General features: G+C 39.3%; 1 protein-coding gene across 7 annotated transcripts in view; it reads right to left on the reverse strand.

Moving 5' to 3' along the window:
- The window catches only part of TEC (tec protein tyrosine kinase), a 50031-nt gene that overhangs the window by 8599 nt on the left and 23127 nt on the right, over nt 1–18305 (reverse strand). For 6 of the 7 annotated variants that reach the window (XM_051789995.1, XM_051790001.1, XM_051789999.1 and 3 more), the window contains 15 exons: nt 13387–13488; nt 12326–12407; nt 10706–10834; nt 9386–9426; nt 8734–8915; nt 7754–7819; nt 5961–6015; nt 5719–5798; nt 5043–5176; nt 3768–3842; nt 2826–2997; nt 2445–2661; nt 1859–1923; nt 704–822; nt 210–367 (listed from right to left, as the gene is read on the reverse strand). In XM_051789995.1, the coding sequence (XP_051645955.1) occupies nt 210–367; nt 704–822; nt 1859–1923; nt 2445–2661; nt 2826–2997; nt 3768–3842; nt 5043–5176; nt 5719–5798; nt 5961–6015; nt 7754–7819; nt 8734–8915; nt 9386–9426; nt 10706–10834; nt 12326–12407; nt 13387–13488 (1677 nt within the window). Of the gene's footprint in view, nt 1–209; nt 368–703; nt 823–1858; nt 1924–2444; nt 2662–2825; nt 2998–3767; nt 3843–5042; nt 5177–5718; nt 5799–5960; nt 6016–7753; nt 7820–8733; nt 8916–9385; nt 9427–10705; nt 10835–11451; nt 11697–12325; nt 12408–13386; nt 13489–18305 lie in introns of those variants that run through there. The other variant, XM_051790002.1, reaches the window with a different exon arrangement.

Raw genomic sequence — 18305 nt, forward strand, 5'->3', positions numbered from 1 at the left:
ATTTATTTCATAAAAATGTCTTCAGTGCTTTTTCTTATCACAGTTCTAGTTCATCTGCAAACCAGGAGGAGATCTTTGTCTTATGAATAAACACATGAATAGCTCAGAGAGCTGGATACACTCAGAATGCTACTTTAGAGAAGATTAACTACTGTTGCTAGATTGACCTTTATTTCAATTCAAAGACAAAAAAATTAAAAAGTATATACCTCCTGCCAGCACATCATCATCATTTCATACACCGGCTTACAGGCTAGTTTGGGCCGATACAAACGATGTCCTTGGCTAACCATTGTTACCACTTCATAGTTGGAGCTTTTTTCAAAGGGCATTTTTCCTTCTGTAAATACTTCCCACATTAAAACACCTGGAAAAAAATTAAAGAAAATAAGAAAAGTCTTAAACATATGTGTTTATTTTGAGCCCTGGACTTAGGATTTCTGATAGATAAAAAGTTTGAGATCCATATTCTAGAAACTGTTCACATTTGTCATCACTGAAAATGCCTTATTCTAGTAGCATGGTTTTTAATAAATAACAGTACTAAAGGTGTCTGTGGAACTTTATCTGATCGTAAAACCATAGCAAATGGTTTCTCTCAGCTTCTTCTCAGTTGTCTGATTCCTTCCCAATAACTGGAGCTTAACGGTTATAGATAAAATATAAAACTGGTGCTTTCTCTCCATGATGAAACATTTCTTACCAAATGACCAGACATCTGATTTGCTGCTGAATCGGCTGTAATTAAAAACTTCTGGGGGGCACCATTTCACAGGAAATTTAGCCCCTGAAGAGCTTGTGTATTGGTCATCAAGGACATACCTAAAAAAAAAAAAAAAGGCAGACATATCCTTCAGTCAGCCTCCAAATCTGCAAAAAACCCTGAGATGAGCTCAACTGCTTAGAGCATGGTGCTAATAATACCAAGGTGAGGGGTTCAATCCCCCTATAGGCCATTCACTTCAGAGCTGGAGTCGATGATCCCTGTCTAAATCCCTTTCAATTCAGAATATTCTGTGGCTCTGTGAAATTATAGTTTAGTTTTGGATTGGAATATTAGAAGCTCACATTGCCACCTAATGGCCATGACGTTAGCATCACACGATAAAAATAGCTTCCCTGGGGCAGTATTAAGGCTTAAGTCAAGACACAGTTCATTTTTCATATTACCTCAGAATCCTTTCTTGTGATTTATTAGCTACACAGGTCTAAGCTGCCTGCAATTTAAACATCTGTATTACGAGAGAAAATGAGGCAAAAGCAGAAATTTCTTGTTCTTTTTTTTGCCAGCCAGTGTGAGTTCAGATGTCAGGGGACTTGCAAGCTCAGCAGCACAGAGAGGTGGCAAAAGCCAAGAGCATGGTCAAACCACGGTGCTTTAACACCTTTCTTGGAAGAGCTGCTCCCCACCACTGCCTCACCCACACATCACCCACGCCAGTGCCAACAAGGGCAGGAAATTAGCCTCCCCTCCAGATCTCAGCACCTCCCAGCCCTTCAGCTAGCACAATGCAACTCTGAACCATCTACTCCCCAAGAGGATCTGAAACTCACTGAATAGCCTCTTACTAACATTTATTTACCAAAATGCAGATTAACCATTATTTCTGCTGTCTAATAAAAGCTCTAATATGCCTTTTTTAAAATGAGTAGGGAAATCAGCACATGATCACCTAAAAAATAAGCTTTAAAGACACTGGGAAAAAGAAAAAAAAACACCAAAGGCTGTTCCCTAGAGAGGTCAAAAAAATCATTTTTGCAAGTAATTTTGCTCAGCCTATGTTGCCATTGGGCTAAATAGAAGGGTTAGGTGAATTTTTCCAAATTCCCATAAATATGTTGGTACACTCAGACATACCTTGTCATTCCAAAATCTGACACTTTGACCACTCCTGAGTCACTCACTAAGCAGTTCCTGGCAGCCTGCAAAGGGAATGGTTAGAGTTGGATGAAAACTTAGTCTTTTGCAGACAAATTACAACAATATTTGTCCTCACTGCAAGTTCACACATTTACCGAGTTCAGTGGTGTATTTTCATTATAAAAACTACATGTGCATCTCCACTTGATAGTACTATTTTGACAACTAGACCATTTTGTAAAAAATCACCAGAAAAAAAATTATTACCTCAAGGGATTCATGAGTGGTGAAAATGGCACCAATACAGAACAGAGGCTATTACATTAGCACAAATAGCTACTAAGTCTTTATAAAAATTTCAGACAGATTTTATTCCATTTTCTTGGGAGAGAAAAATGTCTCATCATTTTCTGCACAGAGCAGTTTTAGAGACTTGCTTAGACCCTAGAGAGCCAACTTCAGTCACTTAGAACTTTCTGCAAGAACAAAAGTAGTTGTTTACAAACAGGCTGTTTCAAAAAGGAATAGTAAAGTTCAAAAATAAAAATTTCAAAGAGGAGTATATTGCTTAATGGGATGTTACCAGGTCTCTGTGGATAAAGCTGTTTCTCTCCAAGTACTCCATTCCCTCACATACATCTTGGCACATAGTGAGCAGGATGTCTTTACTCAAAACTCCCCGTTTTTGTCTCAAGTAATTGAGAAGGCAGCCATGCTCCATGAACTCAGTCACGATGTAAATGGGTCTCTGTTGTGTGCACACACCATACAGCTGAACTAATTTAGGATGTGTTAACTTCCTGAAAAGATTGAGATCATGTCATTATTACTTCCTCCACACAGTGCTAGCTCTCCACCCCACAAAACTGCAAAAGTACCACCTACCCCAACTGTTTTATTTATAATCAGTATCTGACACCAGAGACCTAGAACTGGAAATAAAAGTGCCAAGCACACAACTCACATCATTACTTTAGCTTCTTCAATGAAATCCTCTTCGTACATTGCCCCTTCCCGTATTGCCTTGATGGCCACTTTATACTGTGCCCTCCATTTCCCAAGGCGCACTACTCCGAACAGACCACTCCCCAGTTCTCTCATGAAAGTCAGTTCCGAGGGATTAATTTCCCATTTTTCTATTAAAAAAACCAAGGAACAGCTAAGGAACTGGTAGGTGATAAGGAAGAGGAAAGGGAAACTGGATTAACAGCAAATTAAGGATTTTAGGGAGAACACGTTAGAATTAACTTGAAAACCAAACACTCCTATACCTCACAAAACAAACAAACTTTTAGATAGACATGACATTTAAGCTACTTCTGACCAACACAGCAGTCAAAATTCAAACTTTCCCGAGGCCAGCAATTACATTCTGATATTTTCAGTCGATTTCAACAAACTGCCACCATAGAAAATTGTGCCAAAGTGTAGAAGCTGCTCACATCTGATGTGGTACATTTAAAGAAAGCTTATTGCAAACTTACATTTTAAAAAATTAATCCCTCCACAAAGATCAAAGGTCCAAGACGGAGTCAGAAGCCTGGAGGCTAATGAAGGAAGTAAAGGCACAGCTCTTTAATCAGACAGAGCTCAAGGTATCCACAAAAGCATGGAGGAAAGTACTGAATTCCCCTGGAGTACCAGTGACACGCTCTGCCTCTCCTCACTGCTCCCCTTGGCACCACACACCTACAACCAGCTGTGGTGCCTTTGCATACTGATACTCCATGCAAGGGCTCAAAGATACACCTGGACCAGTGTAAGTTAGTATAGCAAATCACAGTACAGAATTGGACCTTTTCAAAATGTTTAGAAGATATTTTAGCATCTTAACATAAAATCATAGAAAATCTTAACATAAAATCATTAGAAAAAATATGTGTAGATGAATACAACATGCAATCACCATAGCTGAATCCTGCCGTTGTTGGTGCTGTCGTCTTCTTTGGGGTCACTGGGTAACGCAGCCTGGTAACAAGACCTGAGGTTCAATGATAAGACACAGTTTACTTCTGAAATAGTGCCAGGCAGCAACTCGGCCACTTGTTCACTGCAGACTCCAACCCTGATTAACAGTCAGCTTATTGTTATGTACAGCTTTGACCGTATTTTCTGTTATTGCACTGTCTTGATTCTAAGTGGCTGTGAGAATTACACAAGCCCTCACTACATCTAACTTGTTGCATCTTCTTTACTGGTGAGAGATGGATATGGATATATGCATACATATTTGTGCTTTACAGTTATGCTGGCACCAAAAGAGGCTGAGAACACCTTTCATAAAGCAAATCAGAAAGATTATCTAAAATGCACAATGTTACTTGATCATTTCTCTTTCAGACATATAAATCCCACATGTTTCACATAGGGATTTTATATGTCGCATGTTGAATTAGCTGAATATATTCTCATAAATATTTTCAAAACTTGATACGACAAAAGGAATGAAGCAATTAAAATATGTAGAAAAATCATTTATAATAAATGAAAAGTGGGCTTGTGTTTTTGTGGTGTATTTTTCAGAAAGGCATTTTCCAGAATATCATCAGGAAATGCTGGTAAAGATCTGGAAACCATAGGTCATAAGGAAAATTTATGCACAGACTGGACTTGAAAAAAAAATACTGTATCAGTATATGTGCCTTGAACTCAATTCCTAAACTCTTCTATTATACAGTGGGCAAACACCAGCACCAGCCATCAGCTATAGATTTGAAGTGAAATAGGGATTTCTTGAACAACACGTTACTGTTCTCCCCATCTATTTGCTATATAGGAAGGTTAGATCATTCTAAGTGGCAGCAGCCAGCAGGTAAAAATCTAGTGCCTGGAGAGTATTTTGGGGAAGTACCATCCCTGTCCATCTGCTGTGGGTTACAGGGAGTTGATAAAGGCACTATATGGGGCCAAGTGAATAATTCCTGACTTGATACAGTATTTCTTCTGTTACTTTGGGGACAGTAACATATCTATACATTTTATATATATATACACACACACACCTTTACATAAAACCTTTCAAATGATTGTCTGCATTGAAATAATGTGAAAATGCAGTGTTCCATGACTTCCCTTGAAAAGAAGGATCTACAAAAACCTAAAAATTTTCATTAAAACCCTAAAATGCCTCACTCTCCTTTTCAAATCAACCCTAAGTGACAGAAAAATCCAGTCCATCTACCTGCTGCATTATGTTGATGATACTCGATTATGTCTGGAATGGAGTTAAAGAGATGTTTTTCTGCCAGGTAGTACTGCTTTGGTGATGTTACTGTTTCTTTTATATGATAGTGTCTTACTCCTGATGAGCCTTCCCTGGAAAAATAATAACAATAATATAAATTAATAATAATACATTGCCATTTGTTGTGACCTTTTTAAGAGGAGCGCATTGACTAGGAAAACGAAGCTGAAAGGGCCCACAGAGATGCCCAGTGTCACACACTTTGAGAACAGCTTGAATGTCAAACATCCCAAGCACTGGTGACTCGCCTTTATCTCAGTGCTCAAACCAAGTTGAAGATTAACCCAGAATAGGTTAATTTTCAGCCCAGCAAGCTCCCCAGTCCAGCTCACACACCTGACACAAACACGGGCTGGAAGGAGGGAAAAGACCAAATGGGCTGAGAGAGAAAAACTTCCTTCTCTGGGTAGGGGTTTAGGTCTCCTCTGGTTTAAACCAAATGTGGCCTAACCATGGAGTTGAGAATTTCATTTTAATCACCCATCTTTTCTATCACATCAGCCCTTGTTTCTTTATTGAGTTCTTTCCTGGGCTTTCCCCCATCCAATGGATTTAGATACAGATACAAATAGATTCGGGCAAGACAAGTATGCAGAGCAGAACAGAAACTCACCCTCCAAATTTTGTATAAAGGGAAACTGTATACAGGCCAGGCTGACTGGAGTCTCTCACCACAAAACCACCTTCTTTATCCTGAAACACATGCACATTGACGGTTTTGTAAAACTGCTTTTAAGCTACATGACTCTTTTACTTGTTCTAGGATATGCACTTGCCAAAATAAGCCTCCGCTTTAACAAAAGAAGCTACTTGAAGCAAAACACACAGCTGATACTGCAAGGCTGCTGTGCTCACCTCATTTCTGAGGAGCTGTTCTGCCTTGCTTCTGTTCAGGTTTCGGCTGTACCACCTGCAACGCAACATCAGTAAATAAAACTTCTCCAAGGTGCATGATTTACGTAAAAAGCTTCTAGCAAAGTATTATGAAGCTACAGATTCAATAATTTTATGATTAATGAAGATCAAGAATTCAACCTTTGACAATGTGTAAAAATCAGTGTCTATTACACTGTGCAGTTATCCCATAAGAATGCCCTGAAACAAATCCAGAGAGATCCCACAGAAGCCAACAAAACTCAGGTAACTGATACACATTTTCAGAAAAAACATTTTTTAAACATTCACAGGCTGATGGCAGTTGCTGCGAACAGCAATCTGAGGGCAGGCTGGCAGCCCTGAGGAAGCAGCTGCCTGCACACTGGTCAAGCCACCTGTGGAGTTGGCTGCTAGACTGCTATGCCATTCAATAACTCCATGGTTGTGGGCTTCCAGGGAGAACCCACCTAGCAAAGAGGAGGCTGAAATTAAGTGTCACAGTTACACATCCCTGAGCTCTGTGCTGAATGGGCAGGTGAAAGCAGCCACAGAAGCACCAACATGTCAGTCAGTCGCAGAGAATATTAAAAAAAGGAAAAACAGGCAGCTCGCAAATGGTGTGGTGCAACTGTTTTGAGCTATGCTGTCATGGTGGTAACCAAGCAGGGAAGTGGCACAGCAGCCTTTAATCAGATTCTGCCTGTTCCGGAGATAGTGGTTTCTTGCAGTTGGTAGATGACCTGGAGTAATGCTCCCTGGATTGCGCAGTGACTCAGAATTACGGCCCCAAGTTGGTAAAAGCACAAAGTGGCTGGACCAGATAAGGCAGCTCAGTTCCTTCCTTCCCTTTCTGCTAGCCCTGAAGCCCAGCCTAGAGCAGAGCAGAGGTCTTATCAAGAGCCTCTAAGATGAGAAAGCAACAAAGAATTCCCTCTAGTGAAGCTGAGGGCAAAATCCCAGACAAAATTTCACCTTCTGTCAAAACACAGGAGCAGGAGCCATATGTAGCTGAGAGTAGAGTTCTGGAGCTACTAATGTAGTTTTCTAAACTGGTTTTAATTATTATTTTCTTAGAGCTCCATTTTATCTACAAGTTATTAAATATGTTGTAAGTTCTCAGGCACAACAGTTTATGCTGTACTGATATTTGAATATCAAGAATAACAGGCTCGGATACTTTGGTGTTAAATTTTATCCAGATGTTCTTAAGTAAGTGTTCCATGATTAAATATTAATGGGGAAAAGCATTTTTTTTAAAAAGCTAGACATCTATAGCTGTTAAGTAAATACGCTGAGACTTAAAATGCACTGAATTACGTATTTTCTTGAAAATTTGAGCTGCCTTCCAAAATCTGTTAAGTTTACTTTGAATGATTTCCACTGTTTTCTGCTTGACTATCTTACTGCCACAGACTTTGGATAGAGATGTCACTTTAATATTAAAACAACATTCAGCACACTTATGATGGGTGAATTTCCTTTAAAGTTTTCCTTTGTCTACCAGAGAATTAGGAGGGCTTTCTTTGCTTTAACAGTGATAGCCTAAGTACTACGTGCCTGATGGCCATCTCATTGACTTGATCTTACATTAAAAATCACAACATAATCAATGAGGAGAATCTCAAAAAAATATATGCCTATTTCAATTGTTTAACCTCTAAGTTCTATCATATGTAAACAATTGCTTCCAAAATGTTAAAAATACATTGTCATTCTTGAAGTATGGGTTTGATTTTATGACATTCCAAATTTTAATGCAAATATTCACTTACTCATATTGATCAAGGTTGTTGGACTTCTTTTCTGTTACATAGTTGCTTGGAATATATCCTTGTTTTCTAAAAAGATATATGATACATAATCTGAGTGAAAAAATGTAAAATTGCATGCCTAGAAGACAGTGTTTCATTCTGCTAATTACCAGAGGTCTCTCAATACAATTTATATACTACTGACCCACCCACTCTACTACTGATTATGCAGGAACTAATTTTCCACAGCAGCATTTCCACATTCACTTTCAGCACCCTGGGAGAAGTGACATGGGAAGCAGAAGTGTCCAACAAAACCAGCAGAAAGGGTGAAGGAGAGTAACCCTCTGCTGCTCTGTCACTTCTGCACTCAGAAGTCCCAGTCAGTCACGGGAAATACGTTTTGGAGCCTGCCACAGGCTGATAACTCATAATTACCTGTACCATAAGGCAACAGGAACCTGATACATATTGAAGCATGAAAACTTTCATCTTTAAAACCACAGGGAAAAATTTTAATTCAGGGAATGTAAAGTTGTAGTCATTACAATTGTAACTCTCAACTCATTCAAAGATTGTCTCTAAAGATACAGCTATTAAATAAAACTATGATGATTATTCAAGTCTGGAAGTCGGAGCCTGCTGAGCAGAGTGTTAACCGTATTGCTCCCTAATGAGATGGTCCTCAGGGAAGTGGGAGTACTGTACCAGTCTAGCAAGGTTTTACAGGATGGCTGGTGCCTTAATTGGGAAACCATAAAGTCAGATAGAAAACATAACTGGAAAAGCATCCAGTTCTGCAACCGTCTTTGCACACAGGCCCCAAAACCTATCGAGTACCGCACTTTTTAAAATTGGTTTCTGTGTGGGAATATATGAATGAGATTTCAGGGCTGGGGTCCAAAGTGCAGTTATTTGATGACATATAGTCAATATGAACTACTACAACATGGAAATAGCCTTATGAACTTTATAAAAAAAAATAAGGAACTCATCTTTACCCATATTTGTCTCTCGCCCTCCACCAATGAATGTCGTTCTTCTCAATCACTGTATATTCTTCACCTTTCTCTAATCTTAAATCATGATGTTCTGTAGGCTCAAAGTCATACATTGCTACCACTATCTCCTCCTCTTCATTGCCATTTTCTTCAACTGGAGGAACAGGTGGTGGAGGCCTTCGCTGAAAACAACACAACACTATTATCATCCCAATCTGCTCCATTTTTCCACCCCACCCACCTTTACCATCACACCAGTGCATCCTGGAGGCAAAAGCTGGGATATTCCTGAGTTGTCCCAGGGGGAAGCTGTGGTGGGGCCCGAGGAGGCAGCTGGATGCGTGGCAGTAAATCACATAGGTGGGTGGTACCCATGGGGCTGGTTTGTGCTGCAGCTCTGCAGATGCCAGTAAAGGGCAAAGCTGGCTGGCATTTGTTTTTTGGCCACATCTTCCACCAGAAGTACAGACACAGCTAATAGATACAGCTAAATTTCAATGGGATTTTTTTTTACCCTGTGACAGAGCATGATGTCCACTGATGTGTACAGGAAGAGACCTTTGCTCCAGGATATGGAAAGAATCTCAAGAAATTTAAGCACTGTTTCAAAAAGCAGCAATTATCTATTCAATGTTTTAAAGACTCTACCTACCACACTTTTTTCTGGCATTGGAGAGGACAATCTCATTACATCTAGAAACAAAGCACAGAAGAGGATTTATGTCTATCCATTTAGCTATAAATTTAAAAATTAAGTAAAAGGTTTAAATTTCAGATAAGGTTTTAATACCTCAACAAGCCTCCAGGATGGCTTAGAAAAGCAAAGACAACACCAGTTAAGCAAGAGGAAAAATGATTAAATATTCTTGTAAAAACATCCTAAATGAGTCAGCAGGTTGCATTCACCACAGATTCAGCAAAGTCTGTGCCACACCACAGCATGCCACAGAGAGCCCTGAACTGCTCTTCTATGCCCCTGACCCCTGCTTTGCTAAACAAGGCATAACAATTGTATGTATATTTTTATTACATCTCTCTGATCCAGAAGTATTTTTCTCCTGCACTGCCTTTTTTCAGCAAATACAAGGTTGAGCTGTATGTCATGCTTTACATTTTACTGAATAAGAACAGCCATGAGCCACTGTTTATTCTTTAGTCTTTTACTGCAACTAAATCCACAGGTCCCCACCCACTACCATTTAAGGCACTGACATAAGAAATCATTGAGTGCCACTGATTTAAATGGGAGATAAGCAATGGCTCCATTTCTTTTCCTACTATGGAATTTTCCTTAAACCAAGGACAAAATAATAACTATATCCTTTGTAGGACAATATTGCAGTGCTACAGCAGTGCATGCATGAGCATCCACTGTTGAATAAGCAGAATCTGCAATTTGGATGCTGGAAGATGCACATGCCTACAGAAGTCACAGCTCATCCCAGTTAATACTGGGACATTTACAAACCTCTGAGAAAATTCAGTCCTGTGTCTGTAAAAATATTAAACCTTCTTTTACTGTTTTTAGCCTGGTGTAGTAACGCTGAATGTAATACAGGTATTATTCTTTCACATGGGTTAATAGAGGTTTTAATAAATAACTGAAGAGCTGACAAGATTTCTGGCTGAATCTTTTCTACCATCAGGTTTTATCCTCAGTCTGAGATAAACACTTGGTCAAATAAGTTTGAAATGGGAGAAACAAATCAAGTGAAATGCAACCTCAATGATTCCTTTCAACTTTCTGTAAACATTTTTTTTTTTGGCAAGGACATTTTGCTGGTCTTTCTATTTTTTACAAAATACTTGGAAAGGAAACAAACATTTTGACTTACTTTATGCACAGTATCAATGACTGAATCTGCTCTATAAATTTGACTAATATCCAGGTCATTCAGGGGTGATGACAGTATCATATAAAAAAGCAGAAAAATATGCCAGAGCAACTTCATATGAAGACACATGTACTTACTGTTTTCAAAAAGATTGTATTTTTCACAGCCAGGAGCTAATTTTTCTGTCTGTCTGCAGCACTGATAAATTCCCTCTGTCCAGAATTTAGGATGATATTTTACCATTATATTGCTGTTGTTCTTTATTTCTACAAGAAGAAAAAGAACATACAATGAAAGACACCAAAAAAAAAGTTTACAAGAGGGTAATTTTTAATACGTATTACAATATCTTTGCCCTTACTTTAGCATTGCTTCTCTTAAGCGCTTTCTTGCAAGTTTATATGGAGGTGATACAACAATCATAGAGGATATTTTTAGGGTAATAACATAACTTTACTCCAGAATGGAGTGCTGTCCTCCCCACCTACAACAGCCATCCCAGCAGGGTTTTGGTGCACCCATGAAAGGAGACCCAGGTGCCCATCTGCACCGTACGAATCATTCAGGCAGCAGTGAAGGCTCTGGGAGCTCTGCCTGGTCCTTTATTACTGCTGCAAGAGTCTCAAATTCCTCTACAAACAGTGTTCTGGAGGGAAAGATAGCTGACATTTATCTCTAGTCCATGGCACAATTCCTGAGTTTGGTTTGAAAGGCTCCTTACCCCCATGCTAATGGCTTGCTGAGTTTCAGAAGTCACTCCTTGACCTGTGATCCCCAGCCCAGAAATCATTTCTTATTATTTTACAGACCATCTGTAATTAATGTGAGCATCTGATGGTGAAAGAGAGCATTAAGAGGCTCATGAAAATAAAGCTTTACTCACTGTGATAGAACTTATCAGATCACATAATTTTACATGGCCCACAATCTTGTCTAGCTGCATCCAAACAAAACTTTTGAGTGATGCCATTTACTAGCTTGGACAAACTTTTTGATGATTTACTCATTGTGCAAAACCAGAAAGTCAAATTCTGATTGCAGCTGGACTTCACAAAATCAAATCAGTCTGGATGTTTGATACTCCCAGTGCCTGTTATCACACTCTGTGTATGCAAGCGATGAGCTGGCCTAGTAAGAAATTATAATTGGTGGATATAAGCAACAGAAGCTCTAACATTTTATTTTTATAATTTGCTGGGGGTTGATGCTGGCCAGCAGCTAAGCATCCATGCAGTCACTTGCCCACTCCCCCAACCCAGCAGGGTGGGGAAAGAATAAAAAGAGCAAGAGATAAAAACTTGTGGTTTGAGATAAAGACAGTTTAATAACTGGAAGAAAGAAAAAACCCAAAAGGCAATCACTCACCATCTCCCACAAGCAGACCAATGCCCAGCCAGTCTCTGAGCAATGGCCAATATGGAAGCAAAAACACCCAATCCCTGTCTTCCTCTACCCCAGCTTTTGTTGCTGAGGACAATTTTATATGGCCTGGAATATCCCTTCCGTCAGCCCAGTTCTGCTGTCCTGACTGTGTCACCTCCCAGCCTCTTGCCCACCCCCAGCCTACTCACTGTGGGGACAGAGAGGGAAAAAGGCTGTGCAAGCACTGCTCAGCAGCAACTACAACATGGTATGTTTTCAACAGTGTTTTGGCCACAAATTCAAAACACGGCACCAAGTTAACTCCAACACATCCAGACAGCTAAAGCAAAGGCATCTGCCTATGTCAGATGTTACATATAAGCAATTCCCATTACCTTCTTTCAGGTTCTTCACCCACTGATCCCGGCTTTGTGCGCTCGGTGCAAAAATATAAAGCGTATTAGCGTCATATACAACCTGAAGGGAGGAAAGAAATAATCAAAATACATTTACCTTGTAGTATTAACTTATTTTTGCCTCAGGAAACAGAGGAAACAGAATAAGACTAATGACTGTTGTATTTAGCAAGATTAGTGTATTGAGGCAGAAAATGCAGAAACTGGGAAAGGTTATTAAGGTTTATTATTCATATATGATGCTTCCAGGAGAATAAGGAAGGATTTTGTAATGGTATCTATCTTGACAGCATTCCATAAAATGCTTCACGCTTTGCTTTGTTCATTCTTCACCAGGTGTTTTCTAAAAACAGCTCAATTCAATCATTACAGCTATTTAATAATCAGACATCCTTTGTTCCAGCCATTTCACAACTCCCTGCAATTCTGTACTGCCTGGGGTGACTCTTCCTTTTTTTTATTTCACTGCTTGTATTGCTCTGGAAGAAAGGGATCAGAGTCCCCTCTCCAGCAGTGGAATTCATCCTCACTCCAACTATTCCCTCTACAGAGGCACAGCATCCAACCCACCTTAGTTTTCTTTTTCCCCTCTAAGCAATTTGTTTTCTGTGTTTATTTCCATTCAATTCACAATGAAAATAAAGCAACAAGTTTTATCTTGATTTTCTTATTTCTAAATAATTTAATGGTAAAGTTAATTTAATGTGGAAGACTGAAGACAGAAAATGGGTTGCCAGCTTACTTGTTTTGGAGGATGACCAGGACTTTCCAGTCAAAACTCAAGCAGAAAGGATGGGGAAAAGAAAAAGACCAAGTGTATGAGGTACAACTCCCAAGGGAGGGGACTGCAGGGGGAGCAGAGCTTGCTGGGGATGGGTTTTAACCACTGATCCTGAACTACCTCCCACCAGTCCAAAAGAGACAGAAAATAGGCTCAGTATTTAGGAGTGACAGCAATTTTAAGGGAAGTTACATCCAAATGACTTGGCACTGTTGAAAAGAGCACTGTAATTTATATATTTTATATAAAAGAAACATACCTGAAATGGATATTTATTTTGACAGGGAATAATACCATCACTTTTTACAACTTCTACACATTTAATCCTTGAAATATCCACAGATCCTTTTCTGTACTTTTTCTAGAAGAGAAAACCAAAAAAATATTAGTAAAAAATAACCAATTTATTTAATTTCCTTTTCAGCAGAGACTTCTTGCTTTCTTTTCCATTTAAAAATTGATATTGTTTTAGCTGCAGAAGTCATTTGAAAAATATCTCTATAGAGGATATAAATATCTACGCTTGTGAAAGTGCAGAGTACAGTAAAATTGCTTAGTGAAAAATACCACTTCTTCATACAGAAAGTTTCCAATCAGTTGTAATCATAGGCTTAATCTACTCTTCTTTACAAAAAATAACTTGAGTACAGAAGAAGGAAGAGCTTCCCTTTGGCTGATTTTAAATTATGATTAAAACTGGTGAAGGAAATAGGTGCCAATGCATCATCTCATCTGGTCACTCACTCCGTTGCTGAAGTGCTACCACCATTTGGTGGCTACTGCTATGTTTCACCAAGTTTCCAGAGAAACTGGGATGCTAAACAGGCAATACAAGTCCCTGATGAGGCAGGAAGCAGAAGACAGACATGTCTGGGCCAAGCTGGGGTCTGTATTGAAGGAACTTCTTCGACCAAGGCTAGCAGAAGCCCAGAGAAGCAAGGGTGAAAGCAAAGATATCTGAGAAGATTTAGGTCACCTAAACTGATTTTTATGAACCTTTTAAAGAAGGCAAGGGTGTTCGGCAGGTGCTGCCCACAGCATAGAAATACACTGTAATTCAATGCTCTGGAGAGGCAGCCCCTTGGAAGAACAGCTCATAATGGGAGGGGAAGTGTACTGGGCTTTAGCCTACACTGAAGTCTCTAAGGAGACTGTATAGTGCCACCTCTCACTTCTGGGAGAGCCAAATCTCTAATAGGAGAGGAAGTTTCTTCTGGAATCTGAACAAAACAAAATCACTAGCAGCTCATGACTGGTCCTGAATTAACACATATCAAAAGTTTTGATTTGCAAAGCACATCCAAAAAACATCCAGTCCAGAGTATGGCTTATGAAAGATTGACACTGTTGACACAATGTGGACATAATCAGTAATTACTGAATTATTTGAGACATGCCAATCCGTACTCAGCTGCCCTCTTTTCTCCCAAGGTTGGAAATTTCAGCCCAATAGCAGAAGTCTGGTACAATCATAAGCAACTGAAAACACAGTCTTGTAAACAGAGACAAAGAGCAACTACAAATGTAGCTGTCATAATTCCATCATCCTAGAAACATGATAGTTACTACCCATGGAAGCTTGATCAGCACTTAAAATGCATATAGCACTCTGTCTCTTATGTAGGTTGCTGCAGAGAAAGCATGCATGAATAATTCATGCCTGTCATGGTCAGCATCAGGAAGAATGACAGGAGCTAAGTTCAGATAAAGCTGTAGCTGTTACTTAACGCCAAGAAAACCAACACACACAGAGGGATTGGGGTTTCTTTTTATGGTGAGGGTTTAATTAACCATAAAAAAAAAAAGTCAAATCATAAACATTACCACGAGTTGTACTACATAGATATATCATGTAATGCTGAAAAATAGTTTTCATCAAGTATGCAACACTAGATTTTTACATTTTAAGTCTTCTGTTTATTTTATGTGGGTCTCTTCCAACTCAGGATATTATATGATTCTATGGTATCCCCTTACTTGAACACTGGTTCCCTAAAGTAAAACACACATCCCTGCAAAAGCCAAAAACTGAGTTGCTGAAGTGTACAACACTTGGTACAGCAGGCAGTACTGCTTCTCCCTCAGTGACAAGGGTCACTGTGTAGCAGGCTTGGCAGTTTCAGGGCTGCCAGATTAGCCAAGACTGAATGGGAGACATTCAGTAAGTGCTCACTCAAACAGAGGATACAACTGCCAGGAGGATGAAGGACAAGAATCCAACTAGATAATCATCTAACATTTGGGGGGATAAAATAAAGGAAACCCAATGATTTAAAGCACATCATTCTTGTAATTGTATTTCCTAAATCATCCCTTTCTACATTTTTATGATTTAAGATGGCTCAGTCTGCTTCACCACAAGATGTTGAATTAAGCCACCTCAAAGTTGACTCACAACTCAATGCAGCAAATTAAGCCTAACATCAGAGATTATTCTTTTTTTGCGTATTTTATAGATTTTTCAAAAAAAGCTTACATATGTGAAATTAAATACAAATCTACTGTTCCAGACATGCTTCAGATTACATCAGAAGCAACAGTTATTAATGGTCACCAGCCTTCAAATTGCCAAGAGTGAAGCTCTGTTTTAGCCAGCATTACTCACTAAAAACTGAGGCACCAAAGCAGGAAAGGATGACTCAAGAAAAGTGCTAGAGAGACCACTGCAATTCCTCTCTCCTCCCTACTTAAATGATTTCCCTTTGTAATAGGACACCTAGCATACCATCACTATGTTGCATTTATTCTACCAGCCAAATGCCTTGCTCTAGACTCAGGCAAGCAGCAGACATGAAATGCAGAATTAAGGGAGAGCTCAAGCCCTGAACCAGTTGGGAAGCAGAGGTGCAGGCATGAACCAGCCCTGAGTAATCCACCCAAACCACTCTTTCCAACAAGTGACCTCTGCTACAGAGGCAGAATTAGTACAATTAGTACAATGGCTAATCATTTGCCAATGCCAAATTCTAGGAGGCAGAAGGCATTTTTAAAGTGGTGTTCTTTGGAAGGTGGAAGACTGCTAACATAGTAGAAAAAGGTTAGATGCACTGTAGAAACAGTAGTATTTCACCAGAAGATTCGTGTATGCTGTCTCCACCTCTTTTCCGAAGATAGATATACACCTCTAGAGGGAGGCCTACAGAAGCAAATATGGTTAGAACAGTAATAAAGGTATAAAAATACTATATCCAAATAAGGATAACAAATAGGTAAAATATGTGCTCCAAAGTTGCACTAAAGGTTGGGGTTTTGTTGTGGGTTTTTTTTAATGTACCTGCTTGCTGAAAATAACAAAAGGGAAGTGACTATATAGAAACTACTATACAAAGTTGGTCAAAATGCAAAATGCCATACATATTTGCCTATACTTCAAAAAATTGATTTACAGTCTTAGAAGCCCTGCTCCTTGCTCACAATGGGAATGGCCAGTCCAGGCATTAAGTCTTGGTTCCATGCAATCCAAACAGAATAAGTTATTTCTATTTTTTTTAAAACATATAAAACAGCAATATTAAGAAATCATAACACTAGACCTGTGTTTTCAGATATGGAACAAACATATCATTACACAATTCCTTAAAAGAAATAATCTAAGAATACAGGAAGACAAGAAAAATCTAAGTGTTAAATAAGTGTACAGTCACACAGCTGATCCTCTGTACACTTAGGATTACTCCTCTGCTGATTACAGCAGCTTTACACCTTAAGAAGCCCATACCCTCACTATCAGATAAAAATATTTCTTCCTCTTTGCTGATGAAGATATTGTGCTGTTTACCCTCACAAAAGTGTGTGTGTGTTGGGGGTGTTAAACTACACAAAGAACATTACATTTCGAAAAAAAAAACCTCAATGAAAACATGCAGAAGTTAGCCCAGTTGTCAAGAGATATCAAGATTTGTCTCCCCCATGCTGTCTCTTTCTCTCTTTCGTTGCTGTTCATATTTCTTTCTCCCGTGCTTACCCCCATGTAGGAACTCCTGAGGTCACCAGCATGTGACCCATGGAACTTGTGCTCTCAGAGCTATAGCAGGTCACAGCTTTACTGACATCTCCTTTTATGGAGCTGCTCTACAACTTTACAAAACCTCGAAAAGCCTGGCTAAATCAACACTGCCCGCAGACAGCTTCTGTGGCAGAATATTTGGCTCCAGAGCCAAATGTAAGGGTATTTTCATTTTTGGTTTTTGGTCGGGTTTGTTTTGTTGTTTTGGGGGGGAGAGGTTGGGCTTTGGGGGTTTTTTGTTTGGTTTGTCAGGTTTTTTAATACTATTGCCATTTAGCAATAAGAAGCACTGACTGTATACTGCTGCAGTTCACTCTTGAGGCAAGCAATTCCTCATTATGCAAATATAATGACTGTAGCTAGGTGTTAGATGGCCACATTTTCCATTCCCATATTTTCCAGTGTGTCAGAGGTGTTAAAGAACGCTCTGTCTCCTTTCAATTAATTTTTTAATATTATTTTAAGAGAAGCAAATATCAAATATTTTTATTTACCTTTCCAAAATGGCCAGAATTGATACAAAAAGCAAGACGTGACTACTATTCTGATCTCGACCTGATCCAATATCTGACTCCTGAGAAGAATTTAAAGGGGAAAAAAAACAATCAAACAAAAAAACCCCACAAAAACACCTGTCTTGCAAATTAAGAAACTGAGAATCCGTTACCATCATCTGGCTGCTCAGCAGATGTAAGCCACCAGCACTGGAGAGACTGAAAAGCACAAAAATTAATTATCCATCATAGAACTGATACAACTTCCTAACCATGACTATAATGCATTTTTTATAATTTACTCTTCTCCTGCAACTGAGAGGCAGTCAGTCAAATGTACACAACTGCAGTTATGATACATTGCTGCAATCACACAAGAGTAATGGACACAATAAATCAGCCAGGTCTCCATCCATATCAGGCCTTAAATAACCTACAACCTTCCAGCTGTCAAAGTAACCAGCACATCTCTTTAGATTCTTTCAAACAAATCTTCTCGTCTTGGTTTTCTCTGAAGTCCTCACAGAGCTCTGAGTCTGCCCAGCCCAGTTGTAGCATTTCTGGTCTGTTTTTTCCCCTCTCAGGGCCACTGCTCTTTCTGCTGGGTGACATCTTGCATTCAGCCACCCCCCTAACACAGCCTTCATGCTGTCTAACACTAGACTTGGACAACCCAAG

The sequence above is a fragment of the Manacus candei genome, unplaced genomic scaffold (assembly GCF_025592945.1).
Source record: "Manacus candei isolate 608988 ecotype Guabito, Panama unplaced genomic scaffold, ASM2559294v1 h1tg000028l, whole genome shotgun sequence".
NCBI lineage: Eukaryota > Metazoa > Chordata > Aves > Passeriformes > Pipridae > Manacus > Manacus candei.